Source organism: Halichoerus grypus, chromosome 10 (assembly GCF_964656455.1).
Source record: "Halichoerus grypus chromosome 10, mHalGry1.hap1.1, whole genome shotgun sequence".
In the NCBI taxonomy this organism is placed as follows: domain Eukaryota; kingdom Metazoa; phylum Chordata; class Mammalia; order Carnivora; family Phocidae; genus Halichoerus; species Halichoerus grypus.
The window spans coordinates 115,893,016-115,908,097 of NC_135721.1; the positions used below are offsets into that span (position 1 = coordinate 115,893,016).

The 15,082-nt window shown below is 49.1% G+C and overlaps 1 protein-coding gene across 1 annotated transcript; it reads right to left on the minus strand.

Annotated features, from left to right (window-relative positions):
• Nucleotides 1–6,833: 6,833 nt before the first annotated feature.
• Nucleotides 6,834–11,272, minus strand: GDF5 (growth differentiation factor 5). The gene is made up of 2 exons (XM_036084407.2): nt 10,393–11,272; nt 6,834–8,212 (listed from the first exon to the last, which is right to left on the minus strand). Exons 1-2 carry the CDS (start codon nt 11,015–11,017, stop codon nt 7,338–7,340), a joined length of 1,500 nt encoding a protein of 499 aa, XP_035940300.1. The 5' UTR covers nt 11,018–11,272; the 3' UTR covers nt 6,834–7,337.
• Nucleotides 11,273–15,082: the final 3,810 nt, after the last annotated feature.

Below are 15,082 nucleotides of genomic sequence, written 5' to 3' on the forward strand. Positions count from 1 at the left end.
CTTCGGCTCAGGTCATGATCCTAGGGTCCTGGTATCGAGCCCCGCATCGGGCTCCCTACTCTGTGGGAAGCCTGCTTCTCCCTCTCCCGCTCCCCCTGCTGTGTTCCCTCTCTCGCTGTGTCTCTCTCTGTCAAATAAATAAATAAAATCTTTAAAAATAATAATAAAATAAGATAAAATAAAAAAACAATGCAAAAGAATGAAGTTGGACTCCTATCTCACACCATATGGAAAATTAATTCAAAATAGATCATAGACCTAAATGTAGAAGCTAAACTATAAAACTCTTAGGGAAAAAAAAAACATAAGAAGTAAATCTTCATGACCTTGTGTTAGATAAAAACTTCTTAGATACAACACCAAAAGCACAGATAACAAAAGAAAAAATAAATTGGACTACATAAAAATTTAAACTTTTGCATTGTAAAAAATACCATCAGGAAAGTAAAAAGATACAGAATGGGAGAAAATATTTGCAAATCAGATATCAGATAAGGGACTTGTACCCAGAATATATAAAAAAAACTTTACAACTTTACAACAATAATAAAAAAACAAACACCCAATTAAAAATGGGCAAAGGATTTGAATGGAAATTTCTCCAAGGAAGATCTACAAGTGGCCAGTAAGCTAATGGAAAGATGATCAACATCAGTGGTCATTAGGGAACTACAAACATACATACACACACATACACATACACACACATGCACACACAATGAGATAATCACTTCACACATCCACTACACGGCTATTTTCAGGCAGACATACAATACAAAGTGCTAGCAATGATGTGGAAAAACTTGATCCCTCATACATGAGTGATGGAAATGTAAAATAGTACAGCTGTTCTGGAAGAGTCTGGCTGTTCCTCAGAATGAAAACAGAATTACCGTATGACCCATTAATTATATTCCTAGGTCAAAATTAAAACATATGTCCACACAAAAACTTGTATAGGAATGTTCATCACTGCATTATTCACAATAGCATATAAAAGGTGAAAACAATCTAAATGTTCATCAACTGATGAATGGATAAATAAAATACAGTATTTTGAAAAAATGGATTGTTATTCAACAATAAACAGGAATGAACTACTGATAAGAGCTACAATACGGGGGCACCTGGGTGGCTCAGTCATTAAGTGTCTACCTTCGGCTCAGGTCATGATCCCAGAGTCCTGGGGTTGAGCCCCGCATCAGGCTCCCTGCTCAGCAGGAAGCCTGCTTCTCCCTCTCCCACTCCCCCTGCTTGTGTTCCCTCTCTCGCTGTCTCTCTCTCTCTGTCAAATAAATAAATAAATAAACCTTAAAAAAAAAAAAAAAGAGCTGCAATATGGATGACCCTGGCAAACATGCTAAGTGAAAGAAGTCACAAGAGGCTACATATTGTATGATTATGGTTCCATTTCTGTGACGTGTTCAGCCACCCCCTCCCATGGCCAATTCCTGGACTTTATTACTAGAATTGTTTTAATTCTGAAATTTTTAATTTATGCCATTCTGTGTTCTTACCATCCTATTCTTTTAGCTTTCATTTATTACTCCTAGTACACCTGTCATTCTACCCCATTGAGACCTCCAGGCTTTTTATCTCTTCTCTTTATAGTTTGTCAACCCTCTCCTCTCTATACTTCTTCTATCTAGCTCAGACCGAATGGTCTATCACTTCATTATTCTCTTACCAATATTAACTCCCTTGTTCAAACGTCTTTCTATCCTGTCCATCTAAAAAAACTCCAACCCTGTAATTGTTCATGTACTCCATGCCTGCAACCAGATTATTGATTACTACTGAAGAAAATCATGCAAGTACCACCAACTATGGTTATCCCACCTCTATTATGCTCAACTCAGCTTGCTTTCTCTAGGATTGCTATTTATAACTGCATTAATTTCATAAGGCTACCATAACAACAACAACAACAACAGAACACAAACCAGGTGGTTTAAAACAATGGAAATGTATTGTTTCATAGTTCTAGAGGCTAGAAGTCCAAAATCAAGGTGTTGGCAGGACCATGCTCTATCTGAAGGCTCTAGGGGAGGATCTTTTCTTGCTTTTTCCTAGCTCTGGCAGTTGCCAGCAATCCTTGGTGTTTCTTGGTTTACAACTGCATAACTCCAATCTCTTCGTCTGTCATTTCATGATCTTCTCCCTATCTGCCTGTCTGTGTCTCTTCTTTTCTAAAGACTCCAGTCATATTGCATGAGGGCCCAGCCTAATGACCTTATCTTAATTTGATTACATCTGCAAAGACCCTTTTGCCAAATACGGTCATATTCACAGGTATGAGGGTCAGCGCTTAAACATATTTTTTTGAGGGACACAATTAAACCCATAACAGGAGCCTTTTCTACATTCCTCAAACCTTGACTCTGACCCCTTCCTACTGTCTCTGAACAGATGGCCTCAACTCCTACTTCACGGAGAAAAGAGAAATTAGAAGCCATCAGAATGAAACTTGACTTCCCACCACTCAACCAACAAATCTGCTTTTATCATATGTGTGTATCCTTCCTTCTTACCGTTTCATGAAAGAATTCCTGCTTTTCCCATTTAAAGTTAATCTCTTAAGAGTTCTTCAGGGCACCCGGGTGGCTCAGTCAGTTAAACGTCTGCCTTCAGCTCAGGTCATGATCCCAGGGTCCTGGGATGGAGCCCCACATCTGGCTCCCCACTCAGCGAGAAACCTGCATCTCCCTCTCCCTCTTCCTGCCGCTCCCCCTGCTTGTGTGCTCTCTCTCTGTCAAATAAATAAATAAAATCTTAAAAAAAAAAAAAAAGAGTTCTCCAAACCTGACATGTATAATCTGACCTCATCATCTTCCTCTCAAAATGTGTTCCTCCTTCTGTGTTCTCTTTCATCGTTGTTCTCGAATGGCACACCTTCTACCCAGTTGCCAGAGGGGGAAAAAAAAAAACACCACAGGATTCACCCTTGACTTTGTTTCTCCATTACTCTGTCCACCCCAACGCTCCCCAAGTCCTGCCTAACAGAGCAGAACCTCAACTTCCTTGGGTTTGTACACTACATGTCTATTAATGAAGCCCATACTTAATGTTTGTATTTAGGCACCCACATTATATTCAGTTGATTCAATTCAGTTCACGGCTACTTGTAATACTATCTCTTCCCCATCTGAAGTCGTGTGAAATCTCATTGTTTGTTTTTTTTTTTTTTTTTAATATTTTATTTATTTGACAGAGAGAGAGGGAACACAAGCAGGGGGAGTGGGAGAGGGAGAAGCAGGCTTCCCGCCGAGCAGGGAGCCCGATGTGGGGCTCGATCCCAGGACCCTGGGATCATGACCTGAGCCGAAGGCAGACACTTAACGACTGAGCCACCCAGGCGCCCCTGAAATCTCATTGTTTTACATACCATACTTGTATGGTTGGTTTCATGCATTCTGATGGACAATTTGACTTTTCCCCTTTATTTCATCTTCTTTGATTCAGCCTATTATATTATCATCCTAGCATCCTTTGAGGTCTTTATTTTCTCTTTCACTCATGCATGGAACTTGAGGATGTGGTTGTTGCAAGATAAGAGAAGTCAGGTAAAGTGCTAAGCACAGTACCTGGCACATAATAAGCCCTTGATAAACATTTACAATTGTGATTGTTATTATTATCCCAACCCTCAGCATAGCATTCTGAGCCATAGTAAGCCCTCAATAAATATTTATTGATTAACGAATGAATGAATGGATCGAAGGCTGATGGAATGAATAAATATCCCCTCTCCCAAATCCCAGGCCCATTAAATTTGATATTATTATCCCTCTTTTACAGACAGAGAAACCAAGGCTTAGAGAGTTTCAGCTGGAAAGCGGTGGAACCAGAACTGGAATCCAGATCTGCCTGACTCCCAAGCATATGTGACTCACCCTTCCTTACTCAGCTTCCTTACATGTATACACAGATCAAGAAAACTAGTTGTGGGGTCAGAGTGAAGTCTGAGAGGTTTTCCAAGGTTGTGTGTCCAAACCCTAGAAAAGCGGAGTCTCCCTCATATGGCCCTGGGACATAGGGATGTGGAAGGGACTAAGAGATGATATCAGAGCACTAGGAGCCTCACCTCTTTCCACCCCTATGGGCCTCTCATCTTCCCTGCCCTAACCTATATGCTTAGCTATTTCTCCCCAGAAACGAACATACTGTGTGTCCCCAAGGAGAAACTTTTAAGAGCGGGAAGGCAAGGCCTAGGAAGGTAATTTGACTACTCGCCAGGACCGGAGTCAGTGGCATGGGGATCCCAAAGAAGTAGCAAGAATGGTACAAAGAATGTAAGACCCGCAGGAGAACTGCATTACTTCTCTGGACGTCAGCTTCCTCATCTATAAAAATGGGGGGGGCGCCTGGGTGGCTCAGTTGGTTAAGCGACTGCCTTCGGCTCAGGTCATGATCCTGGAGTCCCGGGATCGAGTCCCACATCGGGCTCCCTGCTCAGCAGGGAGTCTGCTTCTCCCTCTGACCCTCCTCCCTCTCATGCTCTCTGTCTCTCATTCTCTCTCTCGCAAATAAATAAAATCTTAAAATATAATAATAATAAAAAAATATAAAAATGGGGGGGGGGGACGGGGTAATAGTCCTTTGCCCTGCCTGCTTCACAGGACTGTTGGATACACAATAATGATAACCACTAATATTTACTGAGTGCCACCGCTGTGCTGGCCATTGTGTTGAGTGTCTTTCATATCCGCAGTTAGCCCTATGAAATAGGCATATTGTCTACCCCTCCCCCCTCCTTATTTCCATCTCCCCACCCCGACAAATGAGGAAACCAAGGTTCATGGAATTAAGTTACTTGCCCAAGGCCTCTAACTCTGAGTGACAGATTTGAAATTTGAAACTGGGTTGCCTTTTGAGCCCTTCAGAGCTGTGAGCATGTTTGTGAACCTCAGAGGAGAACCCATTTGTGAACCCCGAAGAATGATACACGCCTTGTGCCCTCTGGCACGCAAGTGTTCCATACAAGTCCGCATCTTGTTTCGATTGGGACTGGAGTGGATGCCCAGTAGAGATCGTTGTCCAAGGAGGCAGCTGACCGGATGGTTAGGATGGAAGGGCTGTTTCCCACACTGATCTGATTGGATCCCCATAGTCTGGGGAGGAAAGGGGGGAGGGCACGAAGTCTGAGTGGCTCTTTTGTGAAAGCAAGTTCTAGGGCAGGTTGAGGTGGGAGAGGAAGCTCCTAGGTACCAAGCCAGACCACAACAGTCAATGCAGTGCCCAGGTCTGCAGCAGGAAGAGCACGGGGGCTGAGATGACAGGAAGCCCTCTGACAGGGCTCAGGCAGGGTGCCACTCCAGGCTGTCAGACTTTCCAAGAAAGGAGGGACACACGGCCCAGAAAATCAGTGCGTGTAGGAGTCAGCCCCACCTGTGACCTCTGCATCCTCTGCCTCTCTCTCTCCCCGCTCAGTTTCCAGCCCCCCTGCTTCTCCACGGCTCTCCCTGTGTCCACAGGCCCCTGGTTGGCTTCGCCAGCACTGCCTCCAGGCCCGCTCTCCCCTCTCACACCAGAACTCTGTCTGCTGTGGCAGCTCTTTGTTTACTGTCAGAGCTCACAGGCCTGCCACCGGCCAAACACAACGAAGCCTGGCCAGGGAGGGCTAGGTTCCAGGTGCAGACTGGCCCCTCAGGGACAGGTAATGGCCTCCAAACCAGAAAGGCAGCTCAAAGGTAGGCTGCCCCCTGCGCTGGGCTCTTGTTTCAGGTCCTGACAACCCAGGTTTCAGGCCTAGAGGAAAGGGACACAAGACCTGCCCATAGCTGGGCAGGCATCCCTACTGTTGAAACAGCTTTGGCTAGGAGCCCTGGGAATCAAAGACCCAGCTGGAGAGAGGTGGGGAAAATGTTGAGGCCCCCTGGGTGGGAAGCAGAGGCCTAGACTCCCTTCCCCTGGTCCTCCCTCTCTTCAGCCAGGCAGAGTCTGGTCCTGAGCCCTTAGAATGAAGACTTGCATGTCCAAATTTCCCTACCAGAGGGCTCTGTTCCCCTTCTAAGCATTAGTGCCTCATGCCCTCCCTAAGGATTCTAGTGGATAAAGGGAAGTGGGCATCTACTCTGGGCCAGGCCCCAACAGGAACCATTGTCAGGATGTGTCTGGCATTGGTCTGTCCAAGGCTAGTGGGGAGGTGACTTATCTAATATGTAGTTATATATTTGCATAATGTATAATGTAAAGGGGAGGGACTCCAACTCTGTTTCTGGAGCTGGGGTGAGGGGTAGGAGGTGATGGATGAGGAGGGACGACTGGTAAAAGTGCCAAACTGGAGGGTAGCAGGGCCACAGACAAGATCATTCAAGGAACAGTGGTCAGTGGCAAGAAGAAGATGCCCCAACAGGGGAGGAGGAGATCCCTGGCAACCCAGGTTCCCCACGGAAAGGCCCTCTAAATGGTGGCCAGTTGATTCTTTGAGTATGTGGGGGGTTGGGGTGCAAATAGGTGAAAGAAGTGGGAATGATTTTAGAGGAAATGAAATTCCCAATGTCCCTCCCATGTAAGGATCCATTTCTGAGGCAACAAGCTTGACTAAGGAATGTCAAGTCTGTTGCCAGGCCCCAGAGGAGCAGACGGAGCTCCAGACCAGCAGGCCGTTGGAAGGAACGGGAATGGGGTTAAAGGTAGCATTGGCCCTCCTCAGCCTGTACTCTCCCATTTTGCTTCAGGCAACCCACCTCCCTTCCCTGGGCCAGTCATTCTTTGAGGGGTCACTGGGTCCCCTGGAGTAAACAAGAAATTTGCCACAGTTTTAGTAACAGTTTTGCTTTTTATCTCATCAATGTACATTTTCATCTAACAGTCTAACAGCCTCACACTCCTCACCCCGGCCCAAGCCCTCACCCCCTCCGGCCCACCCCTGCCCAATCAGCATCTCATCTGCCCCAGGGGCAGGAAATCACCAGGCACAGTGGTGATTCAAGGAGAGGGCAGCACCTGTGGGCTCTCCCAAGGGGAGCCCTCCCTGGAGAGTCCAGAAGCCAAAAAGGCCCAGGTAAGGAGAGGTTGAGGGCTGAGTCTCATTGGAAAGCAAGGTCTCCTGGGTCTCAGTCCCATTCAGTCTGTCTCCCTGGGTCTGTCTCTGCCAGTCAGAGCAGCAGCAGGGCAGAAATCCTCAGACAAGGGGACTTGTGGATAGAAAGGAACCTTGAACCCAGTCCCACTCAGAGAGTAAGAGCAAGGCTGTTGGAAACCCCTTTCACGCAGGCCGGGTAGATGCTCCTGGGTGCTGCCTCCCAATCTCTCTGATTTCGGGAGTGCAGGGACGGGCCCTTGTGACCAGCATCCTGGGACGTGCCACCCAGGAAGACAGAGGGCCAGTGCTGCTACCTGCAGCCACAAGACTCCACGACCATGTCCTCATACTGCTTATAGACCACGTTGTTGGCGGAGTCAATGAAGAGGATGCTGATGGGACTCAGTCGTGTGGGCACGCAGCAGGTTGGTGGTGTGGACTCAGGGTCCATGGAGTTCATCAAGGTCTGGATGACTGCATGGTTCGTGGGCTCCAGGTGGGAGCGCAAGGGGAACTCACATAGCCCCTCGCAGTGGAAGGCCTCGTACTCAAGGGGTGCGATGATCCAGTCATCCCAGCCCATGTCCTTGAAGTTGACATGCAGCGCCTTCCGACTGCAACGGGCCTTGGGGTTCTTGCTGGGCCGTTTGCCCTGGCGCGTGGCCAGTGGGGCCCGCCTTTTTCGCCGCTGGCTGAACAGGTACTCGTACACCGTCTTATCATCTTGACCCGAGCGAGCCTTAATCTCATTAAAGAACAGGTCCCGTTTCTTGGTGCGGCCAAATACCAGGAACAGGGCCTTCTCGTGGACCTGCCTGGCCGCCCGGTCAAAGCCCAGGCCACGGAGATCCACGGCCCGGCCCCGTTCCCAGGCCTCCAGCTCCAAGCACAGCTGGGCCGAGTTCTTAAAGTTTCGGAAGAGCTTCCAGATGTCGAACACCTCCCAGCCAGATCCGTCCAGGCCTGGCACGGAGCGCACATCCAGCAAGGCTGCCGGCTGCCGGCCGCTGGGGCAGCTGGACAGCTTCAGCTGGGCAGCCCGCCCGATGCCAGGGGCCACTGGCTTGGCCGTGTCCGAGGGCTTCTTCCGCAAGATCCGCAGTTCGGCCCCTAGCAGCCCATCCTTCTCCAGGGCACTAATGTCAAACACGTACCTCTGCTTTCTGACCACAGGACCTCGGTCATCTAGAGAGAACACCCAGAAGTCATTCCCTGCAACCTCACCAAGAGAGCCAGCCACCTCGGGGCCTCAGGGAGGGCTACAGCTCTCTCCCCTCTGGAGACAGCTTTCTTTAACCTCTCCCCTACTCTGACAGAGGCCAAGACCCAAACCACTGAGAGCCTTTTTCAAAATAAGGGAGCTTCCTAAACAGCAGACCAAGTAGGGTTGTTTTTCCGTAGATGTGGCTGTGGTGATTTGAACAATTCCAGGTGTTTGTGTCAATGACAATGCATATCAGAGATGCATCAGCCTTAGAACTGCCTCTTGCTATCCCTCCCCAGCTATTATCTTATATGATATCTTCATTGGAGAGATAGGTGGAGTGGGTTTTATAATTAGCTCTATTTTTTCCAGAGGAGGAATCTGAGGCTCAGAGGAGTTAGGTGACTTGCCCCAGATCACCCAGCTAGGAAAAAGCAGAGTTGGAACCCTACTGTAGAACATCTTATACCCAATCCTGAGCTGCTCCCACTCCACCTTAAGGAAGATCTTGGTGTTCCCATTCTACGGATGAGGCACAGAGAGGGCAAGTGACTTGTGCAAGTTCACACAGATAGTTAACGATAAAGCTACAATCCAATTTCCCCAGCTTCCTAGTCTGATGATTTTGTTGTGTACATGTCTTATCCTGCTGCGTGTATGAGCGTGTGTGTGTGTGCGTGCGTATATGTGAATAACGGGCTTATATGTGAATAAGAAAGGTAAAGTATAATGAGTGACGTGCGTGTATGATTGCGCTTGTGTGAATATTTGAAAGATATGTATATGTGCGTGTGCATGCAAGACGATTCTGTGTGGACATGTAAGAAGGTGTGTGTTCACATGTGTACATGTGTGTGTGATTCAGCATGTGTGTATAAATATAAGGCTGTGTGTGTGTGAGAAACTCTGTAGTGTGTCCAAATCAGCATACCCTCCTTCTTAAATACCAATTTGCCATTGGGAAGCATTCATACGTTGCTCTAGAAGGTGACTAATTAGGCCTTTAAACTCCCCATCTCCCCCTCTGCAAGCTCCCTTAGAGCTGGGGGGCACAAGGACTTATTTTATGAGCCCCCAAGGGGTCACAGCTTTCCCTGGCTGGGCAGGCAGCCAGGCCACCTCCCCCACCCCAGCCAGACCTGCCGCCTCCTGGTTCCTCCCACCGTGTCATTCCCCCACGGGCCAGCTCTAATGAGGAGCCTCTCCCCATCTCCGCCCCCTCCCCCACCCTGCCAGCCAAAGTCCCAAGCCTCACGGAACCAGAGCATAAGAGCTGCGGGCAACCCTGGCAATGAGTAATCCATCTCCCTCTTCACACTTACAGAGAAACTGAGGCCCTGAGAGGAGAAGGGACTTGCTGAGATCACACAGCAGGTGGGGAGGGAAAAGTCAAAACAGTAGCGCTAGGTGAGCATAGGGTGAGGTGAGGGGAATGGCTACCCTCTCTCCCGGGTTGACAATAAAAATGATCTGTGTTTAGGACAAGATATAAAGTGTTCATTTTTGAAGGACTCTCAGAAATCGCCCGGCCCAACCCCCATAGAGTTGTGCAGATGGGGAAACCGAGACCCCACAGGGAAAAGGGACTCTCTTAAGATCACATTGTGAATTAGTCCCCTTGTCTGAGGATTTCTGCCCTGCTGCTGCTAAGTCTGCCACCCCCCAGCCCCCCACCCCCACACCATACTTTTAAATGTCATCCCGCGACTCCAAGACGCCCCATTTACTGTCTTCACCCATCCTGCCTCCTCTGGCCCTAGCCTGAAGGCAAATTTGCAGAACCACGGGAATCTAGCGATTAATTTCTCTCTCTGCCATCTGAGAAAACCTACAAACCTCTGGAGCCTGGAAAGTCTGGCCAACCCACCTCAGAACAGAGCATGGCCTGGTAAGAGTCTTAAAGTATGGTCCCCAACTCTGCCACCAACTGGCAGGTCTTGTCTCCTCTCCGGGCTCAGTAACCCCCTCTGCACCTTGCAAGAATTGGCTCTGGCGCACCAGCAGCCCGGGACCGGGAACGTGGGAGGTAAGTCCCAGATACCACCCCAGGCCGATGCACACACTACCTCCCACCGGTGCAGTGTCGGGGCTCTGAAAGGCCCCTCCGCACATGCAGACGCCCCTCCCTCTCAGCCGTGCCCCTGCCACCCCACCCCCTCACCTTGCCCTTTGTCAATAAAGCTGGTGATGGTGTTGGCCAGGCCAGCCTCCAACTTCACGCTGCTGTTGCCTCCCTTTCTGTCAGCATCGGACAGCGTCCTGTACAGCGAGAGCATGTACTCGTGGGGCGTGATGGGGGGCGGGCGGAACGGCTCCTTGGGCTCTTGAGGGGGTCCAGTCTCCCTGGCCTTCTTCAGCAGGAAGGGGCTGGGGACAGATCCTGCCTTTGGAGGTGCCTTACCCCCGGGAAGCTGTCCTTTTGGGGTCACCGTCCGCGTTGCCGCCTGCCTTGTCTGGGAAGGGTGTCCTGGCTTGGGTTCAGGGCCACCCGATCTGGGGGGCAGCTTTTTGGGTTCATCCTTCTTGGGCTGTGTCAGGCCTCCTGTCTGCCCGGTGCCCCCCTTTGCCCTGGCACTGGCGGCCCCCCCACCATAGCTGTGACCCCCCGGCCTAAAGATGCTCCGGGCCAGAGGGGGCCTCTCCTTGGCTTCTGCTTTGGCCAAGCCTGGCCTGGCCCCCTGGGGTCTCTGGCCCAAGTCAGGGGCACCCAACACAGTGCAGATGAATTCCAGGTCCAGCCAAGCCAGGTGCCAAAGCAAGAAAGTGAGGAGTTTGGGGAGTCTCATCCTCTGGCCAGCCGCTGAATGACACCAGAGAGAAGGGCGGCAGCAGCGAAGGTGCCTCTGGTTTGGCAGGAAAAACCATGAACCGAGTGGACCCTCAAAAGCAGCGGCAGCAGCGGGAGCAGCAGAAGGAAAGGCTTTCTCCTCAGTCTGAGACTCTTTAAGTCTGCCGGGTGTGTGTTTGTATCCAGTCCCATAGTGGAAATGTTCTCGTATCCAGACGTGCACCGTCTCTAGTCAGCAGCTGAAAATAACTCGTTCTTGAAAGGAGAAAGCCGACCGCCCCCTTTCTCCTGCACAACTGACTGAGGGCTTGAAGGAGGCTTGTATAAGGCTGAGGGATTTTTCCAAGAAGGAAGAATGGCGTAATGCTGCCTGTATGCTCCAGTTTTTTTTTTTTTTAAGTTTTGAATCCTTTCCAGTGAAAATACTTCACACACACACACACACACACACACACACACGCCTGCAGGTGCTCAGAAAAATCTTTTACAAACCTGAACTCAGGAATTGGAAACGGAATTCCAACCCAAACTAACTTAATTACTCTCTGATGTCATGCTGTCTAAACTCATTTAAGTGCGATATATTTATGTGAAAAAAATCGCCACTGCCCTTTCGAGGCCATGGCTCACGGGGGCTCTTGGCACAGAGCCCCGCGGCAGGGCTCTGGGCTTAGGGGGCCTCTCAGTCCGTGGAGCAGACTAGGGGTCTTCACCTCCACCTCCAGGGGCAGCCCACCCCACCTTCCTGAGGAGAGATACTGAGGAATGAGCTCAAGATCTTAAGCCCCAGAAGCATGGGGAGTGTGGGTTTTCAGTTAAGTCCTTGGGGTGTTTTAAAGCAGTTTCAACTCCTGCGTCTAGTCTGGGGCCTGATTTGTTGTTGGGGGGGTGGCAGAACAGATGGCAGCATTTACCCACAGTTGCTTTTATTTTAATAAACTTGTGGTGACCCAGAGGCAGAAAAATATCTGTACCCACTACACCCCTCCCCCCAAGTGCCACTGACGGAGCTCAGATGATTTCTTCAGGCTTCAGGGGGCACTGCCACCCCCGAGCCCACGCCTTCAATGGAGGCAGGTCCAGGGTCTACCTCACTACTACCCCAGCAAAGACAGACTCCCGAGTTTTGTTGGGAAGGACCGGCTGAGTCCGGAGGTGGCAGCCTCAGCCTGGGGCAGCAGCGGCCCCTGCAGGAGGCTGGAGAAATGATTTCCCACTGGATGTTTTTCTGGTAGCTCTGGAAGAAGTCTGAATTTCAGCAGAACTCAGAGGGAAAGCTGTTCCCTTCACCTGAAACATCAACTCCCACAACCGGAAGAAGCCTGCCCATCCTGAGAGCTTCAGCTGAAAATTCACCTCCTCTGGGAAGCCTGCCCTCATCCCCAGACAGAACCAACTACCCTTTCTTGTACCTGTTGCCCTTAACACTTGTCACACCGTAAGAAGCAGCGTAGAAGGAGTAATCAAGAAAGCTTCCCTCTTAACCTGAGATCCTTTGAGCCTGCTTAATGGAGATCTGTTCTCACTCTAAGGTCACCAGATTGGTTTCCCAGCATGACCGGGCACAGAGTAGAAGCTCAGCGAATGTGTGATGAATGAAAGATGAAACTGGGCTGGGGTGTCCAGGTGCCTGACCAGTCTTTTCATGGTGATGCTCCCAGATCTCGCTGATCTTCAGAGTACAGCAGCATAACTTGGCCATTTCAAGCTTCCTGTGGTGCTCCTGGGCCAGGATACCCCGTAGGGCCCCACCTCCCCATCTCAAATGACCAAGGCACCATCAGGCACTCTTTGGGGGACCTTTAAGAAAGAGCTGAATTCATTACTATCCCCCCCAGTTGCCCAAATTCACAATACTTGGCTTCCCTTTGACTTGTCCACACTGAAGCAGTCATCTCTGACATTCCTCCCTCTTCTCCGTCCCCCACTGCCTCACTATCTAGGTCCTCACCACCTGTCCTACTATAATTACCTGGTAACTGGCTTCTAGGCGTCCAGGATCTCTCTATTCCAATGCTCCCCTCTCTAAAACCTACCTATTGAAAAGTGCCAGCTCATGTGCCCTCTCTTCCATGAAGCCTTCCCCCATTCACCAGAAAATATGCACTCCTGAATTGCCATCACACATCTTCTGTGCTCCTTCCCGCTTTGGCAGCTCAGAGCTTACCCAGTTCTGCCTCTGCCCCCTGTTTTGAACACAGTTCATCTCTTCTACTCTGTGTATGTACTTTTTTTCATGTTTTTAAAATCATAACTTAATCCCTAACTGCAATAATTTATTTAAATTTCCGTCTCCCCCATTAGATGATGACTAGACTGTACCATATTTACCTCTCACTTATTCCCAGTGCGGGGCACGGGGTCCAGCACATAGCAGATTCTCAGTGTGTGTGATGTGGATGAATAAATCTCTAACTGGCCCTTATATACAAAAGCCATAATTTTCTACTTCAAGGTGTAATTACTTATGGACCTATCATGACTTCCCTGCTGGACTCTTGAGTTCCTTAAAAGAAGGGATTCTGTCTTGCCACTTTTCAGGCACTTTGTAAGCTTGATTGGGTGAATAAATGAAGGGATGAATGAGTCAAACAATGAAGATGTCCCACCACATGGTTTGATAAGGAGTAAGGGCCCCTGGAGGCAAATTGGTTTGGCATCCTGGTTCTGCTAGATGCTTTAGTGCATTGCGTGATTTTTAGAAGCCTCCAACCCTCTCTGGGACTCTGAACAAGGATCATGACAGTACTTACCTCATAGGGTGTTTGTGGGGATTCAATTAAATGAATCATAAAAGGTGTTAGCCTAGCACCTGACAAATATTCATAATAGATACTATTTATTCTGCAGGTAGTCAAATAAACTAGACTCTAGCCCTTGTAGTCCACTGTACTTTTTACCTTATTTATCTTCACAATAATCCCGTGATGACGGTGCTCCTGATATCTGCACTTTGCAGATGAAGAAATAGAAGTTCAGAAAGGTTAAATTACTTTTTAAGCTGAATTCCTGCTTTGACACATTTTGTGCCAAAGAATCCTAACCTGGCCTGTAGAAACACAAGAAGAAGTAAAAGGGTGGTGGGGGTGATTCTGGTATTCTTGGCTTTCAGTCAAGTTCTCACCCAATGTCCTGGGACTTCAGGGGGACAGGAAGGAGTCTCAGAGCAAGGACTATTGTTTGGGGATCAGGGAACTCCAGAAATGGGATGAGAGCAGGGAAAGGGGTCTCTGAGCTTGCTGAGAAGGTCCTCTCCAGGGAGGAGCCCAGGGGACCGACCTGGCTCTCACTATAAAGGTGACTAATCACTTCAGTCCCCTCTGGTAATTGCAACCAGATGCTGCCGCTGGCAATGCTTCAGTCCCAACATGTTTAATTACTGGGACGCAGAGTCCCTTGGTCCCCCATGTCCCCCTACCTCCCCCACTCCTGTCAGCAATATTAATGTCAAACTCGAGGTAGAGGATGGGAGCCTTGGGAAGCCACCGGCACGGAAATAATCTTCCAGTCCCTTCTGCCATGCAGAGCCTTTAACTTCTATATGTTTCCCCATCCACTCTCTCATTGGCAGGCCACAAAACATCCTCTTAAAGTTGGTGGGCCAGAGTATTATTATCCCCATTTCGCAGATGGGCAAACCGTGAATTGAGTAATCATCATAATGATCCTTTGCTTTTTTCAGGCACTTAGCAGTTCTCACAGTGGTTTCACATCCATGATGCTATCGGAACCTCCTGGGATCTCTCAGAGCCGGTCCGGCCCAGCACAGTGGCTAACAGCAGAGCCTCCAGCCTCAGCTTACGTCCTGCCTGGGCCTCTAACCAATTGGGTGCCCGTGGATATTCATTCATTTATGTACTTCATTATTCAGCAACTATATATTGGGTGCCTACCATTGTGATGGGTCGCACACCTAAGCACTGGGTATCTAGCAGACAACCAAGTCTGTCCTCGCATCCTGGTGGAAGAGACAGACAAACCAGCAGACAAATGCACAATTTCAGAGAATTCTAGATGCTGTGAAGAAAAGTTAAGTAGGGTCAAAGGAATGTCTGTTTTAGAT